Source organism: Ornithodoros turicata, chromosome 6 (genome assembly GCF_037126465.1).
Source record: "Ornithodoros turicata isolate Travis chromosome 6, ASM3712646v1, whole genome shotgun sequence".
In the NCBI taxonomy this organism is placed as follows: Eukaryota; Metazoa; Arthropoda; class Arachnida; order Ixodida; family Argasidae; genus Ornithodoros; species Ornithodoros turicata.
This window is the reverse complement of record NC_088206.1, coordinates 70,930,653-70,948,635: the sequence shown is the minus strand read 5'-3', so window position 1 is coordinate 70,948,635 and position 17,983 is coordinate 70,930,653. Positions and strand designations below refer to the sequence as shown.

The 17,983-nt window shown below is 45.7% G+C and overlaps 1 protein-coding gene across 1 annotated transcript; it reads right to left on the bottom strand.

Annotated features, from left to right (window-relative positions):
• Positions 1-5,697: 5,697 nt before the first annotated feature.
• Positions 5,698-7,795, bottom strand: LOC135398310 (platelet endothelial aggregation receptor 1-like). The gene is made up of 5 exons (XM_064629731.1): positions 7,686-7,795; positions 7,133-7,231; positions 6,899-6,916; positions 6,721-6,822; positions 5,698-6,622 (listed from the first exon to the last, which is right to left on the bottom strand). The coding sequence occupies exons 1-5, from the start codon at positions 7,726-7,728 to the stop codon at positions 6,267-6,269; spliced, it is 618 nt and encodes a 205-aa protein (XP_064485801.1). The 5' UTR covers positions 7,729-7,795; the 3' UTR covers positions 5,698-6,266.
• Positions 7,796-17,983: the final 10,188 nt, after the last annotated feature.

The window sequence follows — 17,983 nt, the reverse complement described above, 5'->3', positions numbered from 1 at the left end:
GTCGGAGTGGACGGGTTGTACCAATTACCTATCGCTGAGTAGACAGCAGTATCATGGGATGCTCTGTTCGGCATTTATGCCTAGAGGGTGAACACTACTCAGGTTTCTAGCTCATCGTATGCTGTGGCTTGGCCGGCAATGCTTCGACTCAGCAGTAACCGCGTTTGTTTCCATTGTTTCCAATTTTTCTGAAAAAAATACCCTCGATAAAAAACCGTTTTTTTTTCGAGCGATTCAAAATTTCCGGAAATTTTGCATCCCTATGGTCAAATCTATGTGAAAGGAGAAGTGAAAGCCCTCTCCCTCCTGAAAACCCTCACCCCATTACTCACTCACCCGCTGTTCACTCTTACGAGCTATTTGAAGGAGATAAGGTGATAAGGTGATTGATATGATCGTTGTTCTTGCGCACGAATGCACGCAAGAAAACAAATAATTTATCGACAGGCCTTCCACGCTTTTCAAAGAGGTTGTTTTTTTAATCCAATTCGGCAAAGCCTCGCCACTCCCTTGCCAGCCAGACCCCTTTCTCAAGAGCCAACAACGTCTTTGTCTCGACTCTACAACACCTTAGCAACGTCACGTACCCATTAGGGAGGGAAAAAAAATATATAACGAAAGCCTTAAACACAAAAGAGAAGCAGGAAGACAAAGGTTGCGCTCTCATTGAACCTGGGCAGAAGGTGAAAAAAAGAGAAAAAAAACGCCCTCTACCAGTTAATGGCTCCCTCTATCGGCAAACTCCAGGCTGCGTCTAAATACACAACACGGGAGGAAAAGTGACCTGCCTTAAGCAGCAGAGTACGAGAGCTCTCTTGATTGGCTTTGCTCTAGAGCATGTTTGTACTTACTCTGCTATCTTCTTCGGGTGTGATGACAGGACGTGAACTAATTGCTCGATTTAGATTAACTCCCATTAACTTATATTCGTTTAAAGTGAAACCAGGGATTTCCCTGCACCCCCCTGCATTTTTGATAACACCCCCTCCCCCCCCCCCCCCCTGAAATTTCTCAGGTGACCCCACCCAGCTCGGCCACCAACGCGTTCTGGTAGAGAGTCCGGCGCAGCGAATTACATCCTGTACTGTCAAACTTGGGCTGTAGGACCACAGCCACGCAGATGATCGTACCATGCATTTGTCTAATCTGTGTGCTGGGTATTCATTGAGCTTCGTGAGACAAGGTCTTTTTTTCTTTGTCGGTCGCGTGATTATGCATCTTAATGTGGAAATGCCGTTCATAATGAATCTGTATTCTAATGTACTGTGTGTTCTAACGTAATAACATGTACAAATAAAACGGGAAAGCTGCGCAGAGATGTCACCATTGTGCCACGATTCTTTCCGTGTCTAATACCCCTGACACACGGGCACATTCAGAACCTCTTATCTCAAGGCCTTTTGGAAATTCCACAAATGACACAGAAAACATTCACGCAGCACCGTTTCGGGCTCTCACCGGCATTGAACTTGTTGCCCTATCTACTAAAGCAGTTGAGATAAAAGGCCCTAAATGTGCCCGTGTGACAAGGGTATAAGAAAAATTCCTTAACTGGAATTTTCACCAAGCATACCCCCCCCCCCACCCCCCTGGAATGCTCGGCACCACCCCAGCAGTGAATTTCTGGGGAAATCACTGAGTGGAACACGGGCCCGTCATGTACCTGCTCGTCTGTGCCCTTTCTCTTCTATACCGTTGAGCATAGGTGGGGAAGTTACTTTTATTTTGTAGTGCACTACCGTTACTCACTACTACTTTTTCAAAAAGTAACGCCCTACGTTATTCGTTACTGTTGCGGTAGTTGGTCACGCGTTACTAACGCCGTTACTTCTGAAAAGTAAAGCCATTACTTTTGCATTACTTCACCAGTTGTCCTTATAATATGTACCATTGTTGGTTGAGTCACATAAGTTGGACACAAACAAGGGTCACGCGTGAACACAACTTACATGTACGATTTATTGCAACGCAGAAGTAGTTGGTGTTCAAAATTTTCATCTGTGAGCTTCGCCCGTTGGGCTGAGAGGACGCCTAATGACAGTGAGTGCTCCTTGTCAAGGTTGATAGAGACGGTGATCTTTTATCTCGCACAGACAAATCGAATAAGCAGCCAATCTCTTGGTGCTTTGTTGCTTATTCAGAGGGTAGAGGTTACTTTTCTTCCGCTTTTCCCTCGCATTCGTCCGAAGAATACCAGTGGGAGTGAAAAACAGAGGTGGTAAACAAAGGTGACATCTCAGCCAGGGTAGGTCAACAACCCTTCTTTTGCGGTCTTCGTGGGTGTCGATGCGACCTTCTTGTCAATGTTGAAGAATAATAGAAAAAAAAAAAAAATCGGGGATTTTGCCGGATTCTGCAGGCACGGTCCTCGCTCAAGCGCTTCCGGTCAAGCGATCCAACGAGTTAAGAGATCCATCGAGTCAGGAGATCCAACCGGTCACGTGACTGGCGACTCAAAAGATCCAAAGCGTCAAGAGTTCCAACCCGGTCAAGAGATCCAACGAGTCAAGAGATCCATCGAGTCAGGAGATCCAACCGGTCACGTGACAGGCGAGTCAAGAGATCCAACCGCTCAAGCTTTCAAATTTAGACGATGATTCAATGTTCCCGAACACGCAGTAACGCATAACGCCGTTACGCGTTAGTTAGTAAAAATGTAATGACGTTACGTTACTCATTACTTTTCTCCCAAATGTAATGCATTACCATATTTCACTACTCGAATGTAAAACGCGTTACCGGTAACGCACTACTTTGTAACGCGTTACTCCCCAACCTATGCCGTTGAGACAGATAGTAGTTTCGCCGACAAGGTGCTTCTGTGAAGAGGTGGCACAGCGCGTCCGTATATTTTCGTTAGAAACAAGGAGGCTCGGGGGAAAAGACAATGAGGCACTGATTCGCGTACTACCATCCGCATTACGTCGTGGCGGATTAAGTACACCCGCGAGAAGTTCTAGTAAGGAGAAGTACAAGAAAAAAAAAAGAAGAAGAAGAAGTAGCGCGACGAAACTGGACGGGGAGAAAAGACACGTACACGGAACGAGCGCTCGTTGAGTGTTGTGTGTGTGTTTTTTTTTTCCCTGTTCAAGGTGTACCAACTGCCTTAATACGTGCGAGCATAGTACTAAGTAGCCGTATGGTTCAGCCATCCCAGGAAGCAGCAGGTTGAAGTACTCAGAAGTAGGTTACGGTAGATCAAAAAGAAATACCTTGGGTAGTAATGAGCGATGGTAGTTCTTTTTCTTCTTCATTTCCAATACCGTGTTAGCGGTGCGAAGCAGTGGTAGTAGTAAGCATTATGAAGACTCGAGGGGGGAGGGGGGGCTAGTGACAGCTGAATGAAACCTTTTGTTTCCGTTTGTATGAGATGGATTGCGTGTTGGAGTAGTTAGCCCACCCCGCACGAAGGAATCTTTTAGAAAACTCACGAGGAAGTGAAAATGAGTGCGAAAAGGTGAAAGCTCTGTAACGTCCCCTTTGAAATGCAGCGCATCTACTGTAGCAAATGAACGGATGTCGCTCTAAGGGAGTGGTTAGTCTGCACTGAACTGAACGACTTTCCACGCCGAGGCTCGGTGATGAACCAGGTTCGAATCCGTCGGTGTCTGTGCTGTCGGTGCTGTCCGGGTGTTTTCTCTGAGTCATCTTTAGTAAGGCAAGTGTCGGTATACAACTCCCCTGAGTGTGAAGTCGGCCCGGGACGCACCACAATCAGCCCGAGCAATGTGCCGCCACACGAAGATCGGTAATGACGCGCCACCTAGCAACACCGAAGTGAAGCGAAATCTGTCTGATTCGAAACACTGGCGAACTATTAATCTCACTCTTTACTGTGATGAAAAACTCGCGGATAAAAAAAAAAGTGTGACGAAACACGTTATTGGCGTAAAGGGAGAAGCGTTACCTTCTGCAATAACATTAATTATAAAAAAAAAGGTTGTCTTCTGCTACCATACTTCTGCTAAGTAATATCGATGACACTAGGCTGAAGCAAAGTGAAGAAGGGGTAAGCTTGCGTGAAGGCTGCGACTATGTTGCTAGATCTCTAACATAAAATGTGTCGCTGTTATTGGTGTTGCTCAAAGGCATATGTGCTGTAGGATTATGATAAAGATAAACGAACTTCGTGCTCCCCGACTCACTACAGAATTCTTCGCAGCCAAGATCGCCGAGCCATGGTGCACCTTTTCCAAAACGACGTGCTCGGTAGGACAGCGCTTCAAACGAAAAAAAAAAAGAAAAAAGGAAAAAGGACTAACTAAGGTTATGAAGCATAACATCCATGCTGTCCCTCAAAGATAAAAGTAAACAAGAATTTGCACGTAGATCGATTTCTAAACAAAAGATCTTCCGCCGTTTATGATAAACTGCTTTCATGCGGGGACACCGTGGAGGCACGAATATTTCAGAAGAGAGAAAAAAAAAAAAAAGTAACGAAAAGCTCATGAATGATGCATGTCACAACTTGTCCCGAGTTGCAAGTGAGACATCGTCCCAGCGAACATTTTTTCCCCCTTTTCTCTTACGTAGATGTATCTCGTCTTGCATGTGAGCTCATATTTCCTCAGTTTATATTCTACTCAGAAAAGAAGACGGAAGGTATATCCGTTGTGTCGCGCTCGTTCCGCAAAATGTTGAAGATGCGTTTTTCATCAGTTGAAGTTGTTTGAAAGAAGTTCTGCTATACCTGCTGGGAATACATCATACTCTCGGTCCTTGTTGTAAAACGGCACTGTTCGCTTTCATGTGGATTCGTGTTGTTCCGTTCAATTCAATGAAAAAAAAAAAAAAAATGAAACCGTCTTGCTGGTCTATACGACACTTGTTTCTCCGCATACCTTATCTGTACAGGAAGAAAGCCAACATTACGAGTGCGCTAACAAGTCGACGTGGCGGACTGGTCTGCTGCACACGATTATACGTTATCTACGACAAACGACAACGGGGAAACAGCGAGAGTTATCTCAGCATTTGGAGAAGAAGAAGAAGTTTGAAGAGTGTTTTTTCGGCTACATGGAAGTACAAAGTATTTCTGATAGGTTCGCATTTTTCAATTGGTGCGTTTCGATTTTATGAGAGACACTGTAGAATATATAATTGAGGTAGCATGCAGTAAAACGTAGACCCCAGAAACAATAAAATCTAGTCCGTATTCCGGCCGAATAAGTAATATAAAGTCGAAAAAAAATCGTCGATCTGCCCTGTAAGGTATATTTTTCTGCAAACATTCGTTGTAGGTGTGAGGAACCAACTTTGCGGGCATTCTTTTTTTATTTTTGCTAACGCGTGCACGATAAACTTGCCTTATTTTTCGAGAGGTGTTCTTCGATTTTACGGGATGCGGTCAAATACAATGCAATATAATGGATAAAAATGAAATTCAACCCATATAGGTAAACAAAAATAGGCTTAACACAATCGCAAAAAAATCTCAATTTTGCCTGTTTGGTGCGTTCTTCTGCATAGGTCTGATGTACACACACACGCACACACACACACACAAGCCTTTCTTTCCGTGTTTTTTTACATCAAAATACGAAAGGACTATGCACAATCGCAAAACGTCGTCCATCTTGCCTGTTCGGTATTTTTCACTACATAGCTCTAGTGTAGACGAGGAAAGCCAGCATTACAGTCTTCGACCGATGCACTATACTATTACTACAGTATACCAGAACACACAAAAAATGACACTGAAGCTTTCTAAATTTAATACGTACAAGCTTTTTTGGACTTGATACTCTCTTTGTGTACCTGCCATACTATACAGAGGAAGAAGTGTGCACGATCAAAAAAAGAAAGAAGAATAAAAAAATAAAAGAAAACATATTACAGCGAATTCCGTACAGTCACCAACACTGGCCTGCAGAGGCCTTAAATAGGCGCGTCTCGCAATTACATGGAATGAACAATCTTCGCATTAGCCATAAGCCCTTGTGACGTTGACTGACAGCGGAAAAACAACTCCTGACATTGGGGATGCAATTTTCGGATTCATCGATTACACGAACAAGGAACGCTGCCGTCATTTCATCGCAGCTGGAATAGTCAGCTGGAACAGTCGGCTGGAATAGCTGGAATAGTACAAGCTACACGGGAAGTGTCTAACTAAATGGACTTTCGCAGCACGGCTATTTCTCAACTGTGGAAGCAAATATAAGCCGCAACGCTATATGTACAGCTAACTGAGTGTTTTTTTGCATATTAATATCGCGTAGTAAATGAGAGCCTATACCAGTTAGGCTTAAGCAGGTTGGTGCGTTCTATTCTTCCGCTACGACGCCCTCTGGTATCGCAGTCACAGCGCGCTCCACTTCGTCGTCTGCTACGAATGCGACCTCCCCAGTGCCACCTGCCGTCGCGTTCAGTAACACAGGTGGTAAGGTGACGTTGTGGGCGCCCAAGAACACGTATGGCGCTCCGGCTTTCGTGGAACAGACACAGACGGAGCGACACCCTGCGTCCAGATTGACGACCAGGCATTCGTCCGGGCAATCGGTCGGTGGAGGACACGGGTCACACTTGCAGACGGGGCAGCTTCCGCGCACCCAGCGGCGGGTGCAAGCTTCGCCTTCCCGCGGTTGGCAGCAGAATTTTCCCAGCACGTCCGAACAAGGAGCTGGGAACAATGACGTCATTAGTACGTTGCTCTCACTTATACTGTACACGACTGTAGCTTTTGTTCGGACTTGGAGAACAGAATAAATAAGGACTTACTTTCGCAGTTGCAAGCGAAGCAATCGCCCACAGGTTCAGGTTGACAGTATATGCCTTCCTGACAAGGCCTCAGGCGTACTGGACAGTCTTCAGACATAGTAACTGAAGGAACACATAAACCTCAGGTGCGTTTTGTTTTTCTATAAGCCAAAGTGCGGATGCGAAAAAATCTACTTACCGTTTCGCGACGGATCTCCTGAAACAAAAAAGTAGCGTTTATTAAATCCCATAATACATAACTTTAAAGATTGAGAGAAAAATACAGAGTGCAAACCTCCAGCGTCAACGCATTCTCTGTGCTTTGTATTTGCAAACCCAAAGGGATTCTATCCTGTGCAAAATGTTTGCATTTTTGTCCGACTGACTTGTCTAGTTTACATAACAACCTACATGAACAAACAGATAGACTCACTGCAAAGGCAATGACTGGAACATCCTTGCTCCGGCGTCTCACAGACGTAACCTTCTGGACAGCCAAACTCAATGTCCGTGCATGGCGGTTGTGCCAACGCTGTGAAGGACAGTACATAATTGTGACACCATAAAGGCAGTAGTTTACTTAACAAAATATCGCGCTATGTATTTATCGAATAAGTATGCACAATACAGAAGGCAAAATATCATGTTAGGCGTTTGACCGGGTTGACATCGCCCACGGAAACTTTCGCAGACGATACTCATCGAACAAAGGCCATGTAGTGTCGTCTGCGATGTTCCTCTACGCATGTTTCCGTGAACATTCCCATCCCGAGACGATTTGAAAATTATAGGAACAGGAATTAAATCAAATTAAGCATTTGCGACGTATGCGACTACAGAGAACATACGGTGCTGATTCAAATTTTAAATATCTCTACAACCCAACTAATAAGTACATAATAATAAAAAAAATCTCGTAATGATACATATAAGAGCACAAATAAAACTATCGTTAACTCAAATATCTGCAATAAATAATGTCTTACCCAGCCCCAGGAGCGTCATAAAAGCGCAGCATTGTTTCAGCATCTTCGTTCTTTCTCGCGGGCGGCCGGCTTCAGAATAAGAGACGGTATTCCTCAGACCCCCTCTCCCTTTCTCATCTAACGAGAGAGAGAGGGATAAAAGTATAGGCGTGTCAGCAATAGCCGAAACGTCATCTTATGATGCCAGACTTGTCGGAAAACGTCTCTCATCCCGTATAGTGGCCCAGACCCGCTGTGAAAAGTGCGCCTCGCATTGTTTTGTTCTCTTAATGTCACCGTATACAAGGACGTTGCTATGACGATATTAAGCGTATTTTCTTTTAACCGGAGAGACATGCAACAGTGTTACGTTTGACTATGAACTGACTACGGACAAAGAAACAGCGGGAACGGTTAATTTATGTTTTCTCTACGGTGCTTTCATTTAATGTCATATTTCACAATTATAATCACACGGATAGGTTTCCAGAATTGACGGGAGAACTGAATGTCCGACAGCAGCTGAATGATAAGAATTATCGGTGCAGCGAAACCTAGAATTGCAAGTAATGCCTATCACGAACGACAAAGTCAATTCGTAAATCAATCAATTGTTTTATGTCGAACATATTTCCCTCGCGCAGGAACACGGAGATAATAAATAAATCGAACAAATCATGAAACAACAACAGTCATTTCACCGCTCGAAGTGCGACATTACCCTGGGGGACAGTCAGCGGTGTTATAGTAGCCGTTCCTTTGACAATATGCGGATAGGTATTAAGTGGCCGCGAGAAAAGGTGGTGGTCCAGCTTCGCGTGATCTGCTGCCTTCGCCGGGATCAAACGTGTCAAGGCAGCTTCCGTAATGGCTAAATATACGCCTGAAGTACGGAATGGCCTTCCTCCACGACATTTCCTGTGGACGATGCAAGTAAAAAAAAAAACAAGACAAAAACAAAACAAAGAAGAGATAGGTCCGGCTTCGTGACTGACGTGACCGCCTCTATAAGAACCGTACGCGATTGAGGTTTATATTAAGCGTCGCTAGCCACTGCTCAAAGCAGCCCCCTTTTATGTGTGAGACACGTGTATGATCGCAGTAAGCGGTTAAAATGTGAATGGCAAAAAGTAAGCTACGAAAAAGTAAGCGCTTAAAAATGCTAAGAGTCGCAATACAAATGAATTTTAACAACTACGAGTGATGTGATGTGATGAGTGATAGAAGAAGGAAAAAAAAAGAAAAAAAAAGAAAATGGACAACGAGTGGCTGACAGCGTAGCCAACTGCTTGCCTGATTAATCTTTTCCCATACGGAAAGTTCGCTTATAGCGATGGACTTTTAACAAACGTAGCGACGTACACGCTTAAAACGGAGGTGGTGGTGGGGTGGTGACGGTGAAAGGTCTCGCCGTTGTCGGCCTCAGAGAGGTAGGCAGTATCACGACTAACGCCTTGGGGAATGTGCGTCCTGGGCCGACTTCTACGGGAACCGTGCCGACATATGTCTGAAAGCGTCTGAGGAAAACGGAGCTTCACGACGTAACACGATGAAGGCCAATCATTGCACGGAATCCCATCGTTATCACTCCTGATTTGTGGAAAGGTCCCAAACAACACCGAATATCCTCTGGACGTACGAATGGTGCCCTAACGGATTCGTACGTCCGATGGATATTCTCAGGATATCCGTCGGACGTACGAATTCGTTAGGACGCTATTCGTACGTCCAGAGGATATTCGGCGTTGTTGGGGGTGTGTGCGCCCCTTTTGTGACAATTAACTTGGCTGCACGATTGTCACAAAAAGGCGTACTGCCCTCGCGTGTGGCCAACAACGGTAAGCCAGTTTCGACATCCCCCCCTCCCCGGCCCCCTGTTTTAAGGTGACCCGGGTTCGAATCCGTGCGCCGGCTGTGGTGTTTATGGGTGTTTGTCTGGGTGTCCTCAGACGCTTTCAGACGAATGTCGGCGCAGTTCCTCGTGAAGTCGGCCCAGGACACACGATCTCTCTTAGTCGTGCGGCAAGCAGTTCCATCATTACCAGCACAGCCACCATCTGTTTAAACTTTTAAGAGCGTAGATTAGAAATTAGGAAGCGCCGTGAAATTGAATTGAATTCTTTCTCACAAAAAAAAAAGGGCAGAGAACCATAGAAGTTGCCAAATTTTAGGGTAAATTCAATTGTCCTTTGGCCAGGCGACAACAGAAGAAGGAATGAGACAGCGACGACACAATTGTGTACTAGTATTACAGTGGACTCTCGTTAATGTGACCCCCGATAATCTGACATACGCGCTTTACGACCATACTCCTGGGGAACAATGCAGTGAAGCCTCTGCAAATTCGCCCCCGTTAATATGGCAATTCTGCTCTATATGACCAAAATTTTCAGGAACGACCATGGTCATAATAACGAGTGTTCACTGTAACATTTCTGGCGGAATACAACACAGTCGAATACGAATACTTGCGAACCTCTTCGGGGTTGTAACACGATTCCCCCCCCTCCCCCGATTTCATCTCTCCCGGCACGATTCCCCCGGCACGAAACAATGAACGGGTTCATTTCCACCGCTCCCGATTCACCCGTCGCTTTTGCCCCGCCTTGGGTAGAGTGACCCATAAATGACATACAGGGCGTTTATTTTGATCCTTTATAGAATTTTTATTAAAAAATCTACGACAGCAGCAAATAGATGTATAGTTTTTGCGATCGAGTTATACGGCCAGCTGAACATCCCCTCGATGAAATAATGCAACTACAAGATCACTAATTACCTAAAATTATCTTAATTACCGTATTTTCACGCGTATTAGCCGCGGCTTATGCGCGATTTTTTTTCTCACGGGCGCCCTGCGGCTTATCCACCGGTGCGGCTTATCTGATTACTATTTTTCCTGGTATTTTCCCCACACGCCGATTTTAACGAAAGGGCCGACAGTGTCTCTGGAACAGCACTGCCCTGCCGATGCACGAACAGTGCGTAACAGGGACGGGTCCACATTCGAGTAGATTGATCTTCCTGGTGCATTCCCCCTTCTTCTGGAAGATCACTGACCCATCAGTCCACGAAAAACACCCGACAAGGGCACAATCCGATCTTGGTACTCCAGAACTGATCTCCTCTGTTGTACACTGTGCCGATCCCGGAGTATGGACCATAGGGTTTATGGACTTCTCTATGGTCTCCTTTGTCGCACAAATCAGTCGTCTCGTATTGCCCCGCGGCTTATCTGCGGGTGCGGCTTATCTGCCAGAAAATTTTCAAAACGTCCCAAAAAACGCGTCCTGCGGCTTATCTGCGGTGCGGCTTATACGCGTGAAATTACGGTAATACTCCTCTAAAACTCTCTAATTCGGGGATTTCGGGCGAGCGAGACAGCGGAATGAGATACTATCCTCGTTGAAAGCCATTCCACGTCTTAAGAAATCGGAAAACACACGCACGTGCGTTAACATATACATCCCCGAATTTCGATATGCAAACGAGTCGAAACTCACGTCAGAGGGCCACGTGACTTGGAGCGATGGCGGCGGTTGGAGTGCCGATCTGATAAACCGCTTTCCGGCCCAGAGAAGCCTCCGTCGGCGTAGATGATGCGATCTTGAGGCGCGCTTTTTTTTTTTCCGGTTTCGGCTCATTTGCATACCGAAATTCAGCGATGGATATTTAAACCGCGAACGCGATCTTTCCTGGATTTTTAAAAGATAGAATGTCTTTCAACGACGATTTTTCTCCCGTCCTGCTATCTCACTTTTGGGCCAAAATTCCCTAATTAAATAATTATATGTAATTAATCATCTTAATCATCAACAACGACAACTTTATTGCGAGATGATGAATGGCGAGTTTCACCGCCAGGGGGCGATACTTTATACTCCATTGCAGGCACGACCTACTAGATTATAACGACAATGTCAGGCGCACCCCTTGCGGTGGCGGTGGCGCTTCTGATCGTCCCAGTTATTGCTTCCTCAACTTCTACACTACACTCTTAAAAATGAACTTCACCGCATAGCACGCTCCTAGCCAACCATAATCTCGAATGATATCGTTATCTGCCCTGATTTGTTGAAAACGGTAGGCGTACGCCTTTTTTGTGACAATTATGAACGGCATAAGTGTCACAAAAAAAGGCGTACGCCTCCCGTTTTCAACAAATCAGGGCAGATAATGATATCATTCGAGATTATGGTTGGCTAGCAGCGTGCTATGCGGTGAAGTTCATTTTTAAGAGTGTACTTTGTACTTCAGCTTACCTTAGTATGTCTGTACAAGCGGTGGACGTTCCACAGATGTTTCATTCTGAGGTTGATTATCATCATCATTCTGCGCGTTTTCATAGGGGCTATCGCTGTCGTCTGCTACGGTAGTCGTACGGTGGTGGTGGTGGTGGTGGTGATAGGGCTTGCCGTTGTCGGCCTCACGTATGTGGGCAACGTCACGACTGACGCCCTGGGGGAATGTGCGTCCTGGGCCGACTTCTAAGGGAACTGTGCCGACATATGTCTGAAAGCGTCTGAGGAAAACCCAGGAAAAACCTCAGACAGCACAGCCGGCACCGGGATTCGAACCCGGGTACCTCCCAGTCGGTAGTCGTACACACGCTTCTGCGCGTTCAGAATTCAAATTTCCATCGTCCAATCGTGTTGTGCCGATCAGTAGCGCCCCTGGCGGATCGTGCGGACAGGCTCCTCTCATAGGGTTTTCTGATTGTGACATGGTCGTTGTAATCTAGTAGGCCGTGATTGCAGGTGGTGTTGCGGGGGAATGAAATAATGAGCCCCTTCACAATAAGGATGGAAGTACTATTGTATCCAGAAAGGTGAAGAGAGCTTTGAGGGCAGAGCGCTGGTGAGCTGGTTGTGGCCAGGGACCAAGCAATTGCCGAACCTTACTCAATAGACGATTTCAGAAATTGTATGGATGGCCCACCAGAGAGCGCTGTGTTGCGAAAGCCCCGCTGCACCTTGGGATTTAGTTTTCATGAGTCAGAGAGAAGAAGAAGAGCGCAAACGGTTTCGGTTTTCTCTCTCCTTCACCTCCCGCAACTTCGAGCAACAGGCAGACGAGCGCGAATGCAAACCATTTCCCACAACGCATTGCGCGATGCGAGTGACTTGGGCGACGGAGGGCCCCCGTGCGGAGCACAAGGGCAATATCTGAAATTGCCTATTACAGTTGACCTCTACCCGAGAAACGTCATCGTGACGTTGGTAGGTAGTCTGAAAAGGTCACTGAAAAGGTTAGCCAGCTGTATAGGACTCGAACCCAGATCTTCTGGATTACCGGTCCAGGGCTCTACCAATTAAGCTAAGCTAACACGCCTTCTCAGCGACTTCCAGGGTGCGTCATCTGAAGGGACAAACCAGTCACTCTCTCTCACTCACCCTCCTTTCTCTCTCACATTTTTGCACACTCATACACACATTGATACGACAGGGATCGACGCAAGCGGCAAATGTTGAACATGAGACAACTGATGTTCTGAAGCTGGCTAACCTTTTCAGTGACTTTCATCTTTCATCGTTAATTTCTTAGGAAGCTTGAGGTTTTGTATGTGATTGTCCCTTCTATGTTGTTCCAGCCTCAGAACACCAGTTCTCTCATGTTCAAATGACTCACGGCTCAAGTTTTAAGTAGACCACATAGGACGCAGGGTAGAGCTCTGTTTCCCTTCCCCAAAGTCCGCGCTCGGGGGAATCGAACAGATGACACAACACAGAGCACGACCCTATTTCATTTGCAACGAAGGAGTATCTTAGGGCATGTTCACACGGATTTACACGAAGATGATGGTTCTTGAAAAACAAGAGAAGCTTCTTATGATCCATGGAAGAGTCGTAAAGAGTTGGTAAAACCATTTCAAAAACCTGCTCGTTCCAAAAATATGGGGCCTACCTGCAAGCTAGGAGCTCCTCGGAACTTCCGCCGTGTAATACGAGCAATTTTTATCAAACTTAAATCAAAATTTATTTTCTGCATTTTCGATTACAATTCACCGCAACTACAACCGAAATATAAATTCTACATATTTAATGAAGCCCCAAAATTTGTCACGTTACGAACCCTTATCCACCACAAAAATACACTCCACGAGCGGGGCTTTAATACACACCATAAGTAATAACCTTGCACACAACAACAATACATAATACTTACAACACTTCTGGACCGTGTGAAGAGCAGTTTCGCAATAAAATAAAATAACAAATGTGGCAACAGCAAGATACAACACCGCCCACTTTTGCGCAACCACTGATTCGGATTACGGGATCGCTCCAACAAAGCAGCAACGCAACCCCATACCGAGCAACGTAATCTCATCGAAGAAAGATACACGCAGCGACATCTGGAGTGCGATGGTTTCGTTTCTCCGACTCCTCCAATATCTCGCCACATAAACGTTGCAGACGAAACCGAACAATTCGAAGCAGACGACAGAGCAGAGAAGACGTGGGAAGTGAGTTGATTAGTTTCGAGATGGGAGCAGGGCTGGGTGGGGTGGGGGATGAACTAAGCCTTTTTCTTCATTCTTTCCGGCAGAACGGTTCGGGATCCACATAACGCGATGATCGTCTGCGACCGCGCAGGCTAAGCCTAATCCTGCCTTCGAGCAATTTAATACCAGATGGGTGTTCGCGCCCTTCCGAGTATCCGATTAAAAGTTTAACACTTTTCTTCTTCCTCTTCGGTTATCGTTCGCGCCGAACTTCTTCCGTCTGCTTCGAACTGGAGCAGATGGCGAGATATGTTAGAAGAAAAAGAAGAAGAAGGAAAGTTACCCCGCAAAGTAGTTTTTGTTTCGTGTTCCTTCGCAGAAGGGTGTGAATCATTTATGCAAATTATTTGAGAACGGAGAATTCGTTAAACGAGGCAAAGAAGGAAACCACAGCTAGAAAGGAATATCAAAAATTGATAATTCATTAGTGTTGGGCGACCTTCACCCGGTAAGCTAAAAAAAATTATAAAAAATCTGTTTTTAAAAGAAATTTTGGTGCTCGCATTAAACGTTGCCTGACAAACCACAGCAACGTTTCCGACGCCTTATATATACACCAGATATAGTCACGTTTTAATAACCGTACATCGTTTTAGAAAGACTTCACTTCGGATAATCCGAACGTTGTGACCAACGTTAGCTGTGACTGGCACTGCCGTGAAAGCGCTGCATGTGGTGAAAATTTGGTTCGCGTGCTGTCGCCAGGCAACCATGATCATGAGTGACGTCACAACGGTTGGCCGGCGTCGGAGTCGGAGTCGGAGCCGGAGTTGGCCGGCATTGGAGTCTTGCTGTTCACGTGATGTAACTTTAAAGCGCGTTCCACCCTCAACACGAGTTGGTTAACGTCACCCACGAAATGGAATATAACTGCTCTCAAATGACCGCTTTGGGCTTTTAGTAGGTGCGTATGTGTACTCCGATTTCATGTTTTTTTTCTTTATAAGAACGGAAAGGGTAGACATATAAAATTTGCTGTCTATCAATTCCTGATATATTTCCACATTACAAGGCGACTAACATATTTTCACAACGGCTATAAAATTTAATAAAACCTGTTCAAAGAGGGACTAGAAAAAAAGGTGTATTTTTTCACTTTTGTGATGTCGCCGTAAAATACATACGGCGCATTTCAGAATTCTTTATTCGTTGTGTAATTCGTCTTGTCTTCCTCTTTACGATAAAACCACCCGCGTTAAAATCTTTGCCGTGGTTTCCCAGCAAAAGCATAAAATGCGTTCCGTAGGAAATACATTGGGACGGAGAGCTGGTAAGCCCTCTTAATAATGGTGTACGAAATTGATACACGTACGAGATACATTCTTTTACCCCCCCGCATTGAATTTATTGAGTTCACTATAGAGGACACTGAAAATCATTACTACAACAGTGACGACAGTAGTCAAGCACGCCAGAGACTGGCGTACTTTAGAGTCACTAAATAAGCTACGCTGAAGCGAAGCTTATTTAGTGACTCTAGCCTACTTGACTACTGCCGTCACTTACATTGTTGCCAGTCACGCACGTTCATACAGACGAACACACCCGAGGCGGGCGGCATCTTTCTTATGTAACGTAGTAGTACACTCAAAAATAGTATACACAAACTTTCTGCATTTATTTACTTTTATACTATAGCTTTCGCGTGGTGGACCGCGCTTCTTTAGATATGCCTGAAAAAACGAGAAGAAACGTAGAAAGTTTTGTGAGTGTGTTGTTTGACCTTCGAGGACCCGACTTTTCCGTCCTTGCTATTGCACCTATACTTGTAGTAGTACGCTCTATAAAGGGGTGGGGGGGGGGAAGAGTAAACGAGGAAGTAAGCGTATGTTCTATACACTCTTGAAACCTAACTTCTTCAGAAAGCCATCATCCCGAATGACACGATTCTCTCCCTCCGATTTGTCGAAAGCCGGAGACGTATACGCCTTTTTGTGACAGTGTCGCGAGTTACGATAATTGTAACAAAAGGGCGTACGCAGCGCTCTCTCCCACGAACCACGGAGTCATAATAAAGGTACCATTCTGTGCAGTGGTTGGCCTTGGGCGTGCTATGTGGTGAAGTACCGCTTTTAGGATTTTTCCTCAGACGCTTTCAGACATATACGTCGGCACAGTTCCCTTAGAAGTCGGTCTAGGACGCACATTCCTCCAGGGCGTCAGTCGTGTCGTTGCCCACATATGTGAGGCCTTTCACCGGCACCACCACCGTTTTAAGAGTGCTGTCCACTAGATTAGAGTATAGTTCAGAAAATCCCAGAGTGCATAGCGTCGCTTTGAACTGTGGGAGTTTACTAATACGAAACAAACGGGTGGGCCTCCAAACTGTTCCGATTTCAACACTGCCGGTCAATTGTGCACGACGTGTCATCGATTATCGTTCGTTCCCCCGCTCAGCAAGCGCCCAGGATGCAACGCGTGCGCAAAGAGCACCGGAAATTTCTGAACTCGTCTATTACTCCCCGAAATTTACAGTTTTTTTTTACATTTACAAATTTTAAATTTACAAATTTACCCTAAAAAAATTTGCTCCCGGGCACTGCAAACAGTTCCTAACCTCGAACAAACATGAGTGCATTTACTCCCGAGAGGAATTAGTGGTCGTGGCAATACATCTAACTCCGTCAACAGAGCCGTAGCGACGGGGGTGAGAGAGGGGCAACCGCCCCGGGCGCCCTTGCCAGAGAGCGCGCCGAACGGCAAGCCCTGGCAGGTTGGTTGGACAGTGTAAAGTAGGAATGGAGAGAATTTGAATTTACGGTCTCGACAATGTAAATGGGCGTTTTCTTTTCTTTGTTTACAAGGCTTCTGACGGCAGTGAGGGAAGGGGTGGGGGTTGGGGTTTAGCCGCTTCAAGTTAGCCCTGCCTCGGGCGCAAACTCGTCTCGCGACGGCTCTGTCCGTCAAGATCATTTTGCACACTTCAAGACGACCGCATAACAGTCTCTATATAATGCGCTCCTGCTAAAACATCCGGACATTGGCAACGATCCGCTTTCACAGTTCTTCTGGGTGACGACCGGTTTGGTCAGTCGTCTGGATGTCTCGTCGAGCAACTTGTGACGTCGACACGGGGCAATGTCTTGGGAGGCCTTTTTCGACAAAGTCTCGAGTGTGGAAAAGAGCAGCGTGGCTTCCATAGCCTGTTGTGAAGCCTAGCAGTTGACTTGATTCCAAGGTGTCCGCTTCGGCCTGAAACGGAACGAATGAGCATTTTTTTAAAGCATAGTTTTTTGCGTTATACAACAACAACAAATAAATGATGATGATGTACTGGGATGTTTCGCCGCTGAGGCGGCACTCTATCCCATGTTATATCTACGTGAATAGTGTTACGAGTAGTAGTTATATAACATCACTAGTGGTGTGCTTCATCAATCCACAACGCCTTCTATTTCTATAGACTGAACGTCAGATTGGTTTGGCTTGGCCCGATTACAAACAAAAAAAGAAAAAGAAAAAATACACACGTTGCCCGAACCCTGTTATCGAACTATTGTTAGAGTGAACTATTTTTTGTTAAAAGTTGAGCTCCAGACAAATCCCATAAATTGCCACGAGGCATAGCGGACGACACCTGAACACAGACGACCACAGAAAATAATGACGTCATTACCATTGACGTGTGCCATCGTAGTTCCAGCGCAGGACGCTGAGCGACGCACCACGCTGTCCTTGTATATGTACAGAATCCCTTAGCGGATGTTTCCTTCTAGTACTAACGGGTGCCGTGTATTAAACGGGCGATTATTCGCCGCATGACGGCGTTGCAGGGGTTAGGCACATGTCCGGTTCCGTCGTCTTTTCCAAGGGT

Bases quoted from the DNA above. Each gene is read 5' to 3' on its own strand.
- LOC135398310 (XM_064629731.1), bottom strand. From the start codon at position 7,728: ATGCTGAAACAATGCTGCGCTTTTATGACGCTCCTGGGGCTGG. The intron at 7,232-7,685 runs GTAAGACATTAT...TGTCCTTCACAG, and splicing joins TATGACGCTCCTGGGGCTGG to CGTTGGCACAACCGCCATGC. The intron at 6,623-6,720 runs GTAAGTCCTTAT...CATTGTTCCCAG, and splicing joins CTTCGCTTGCAACTGCGAAA to CTCCTTGTTCGGACGTGCTG.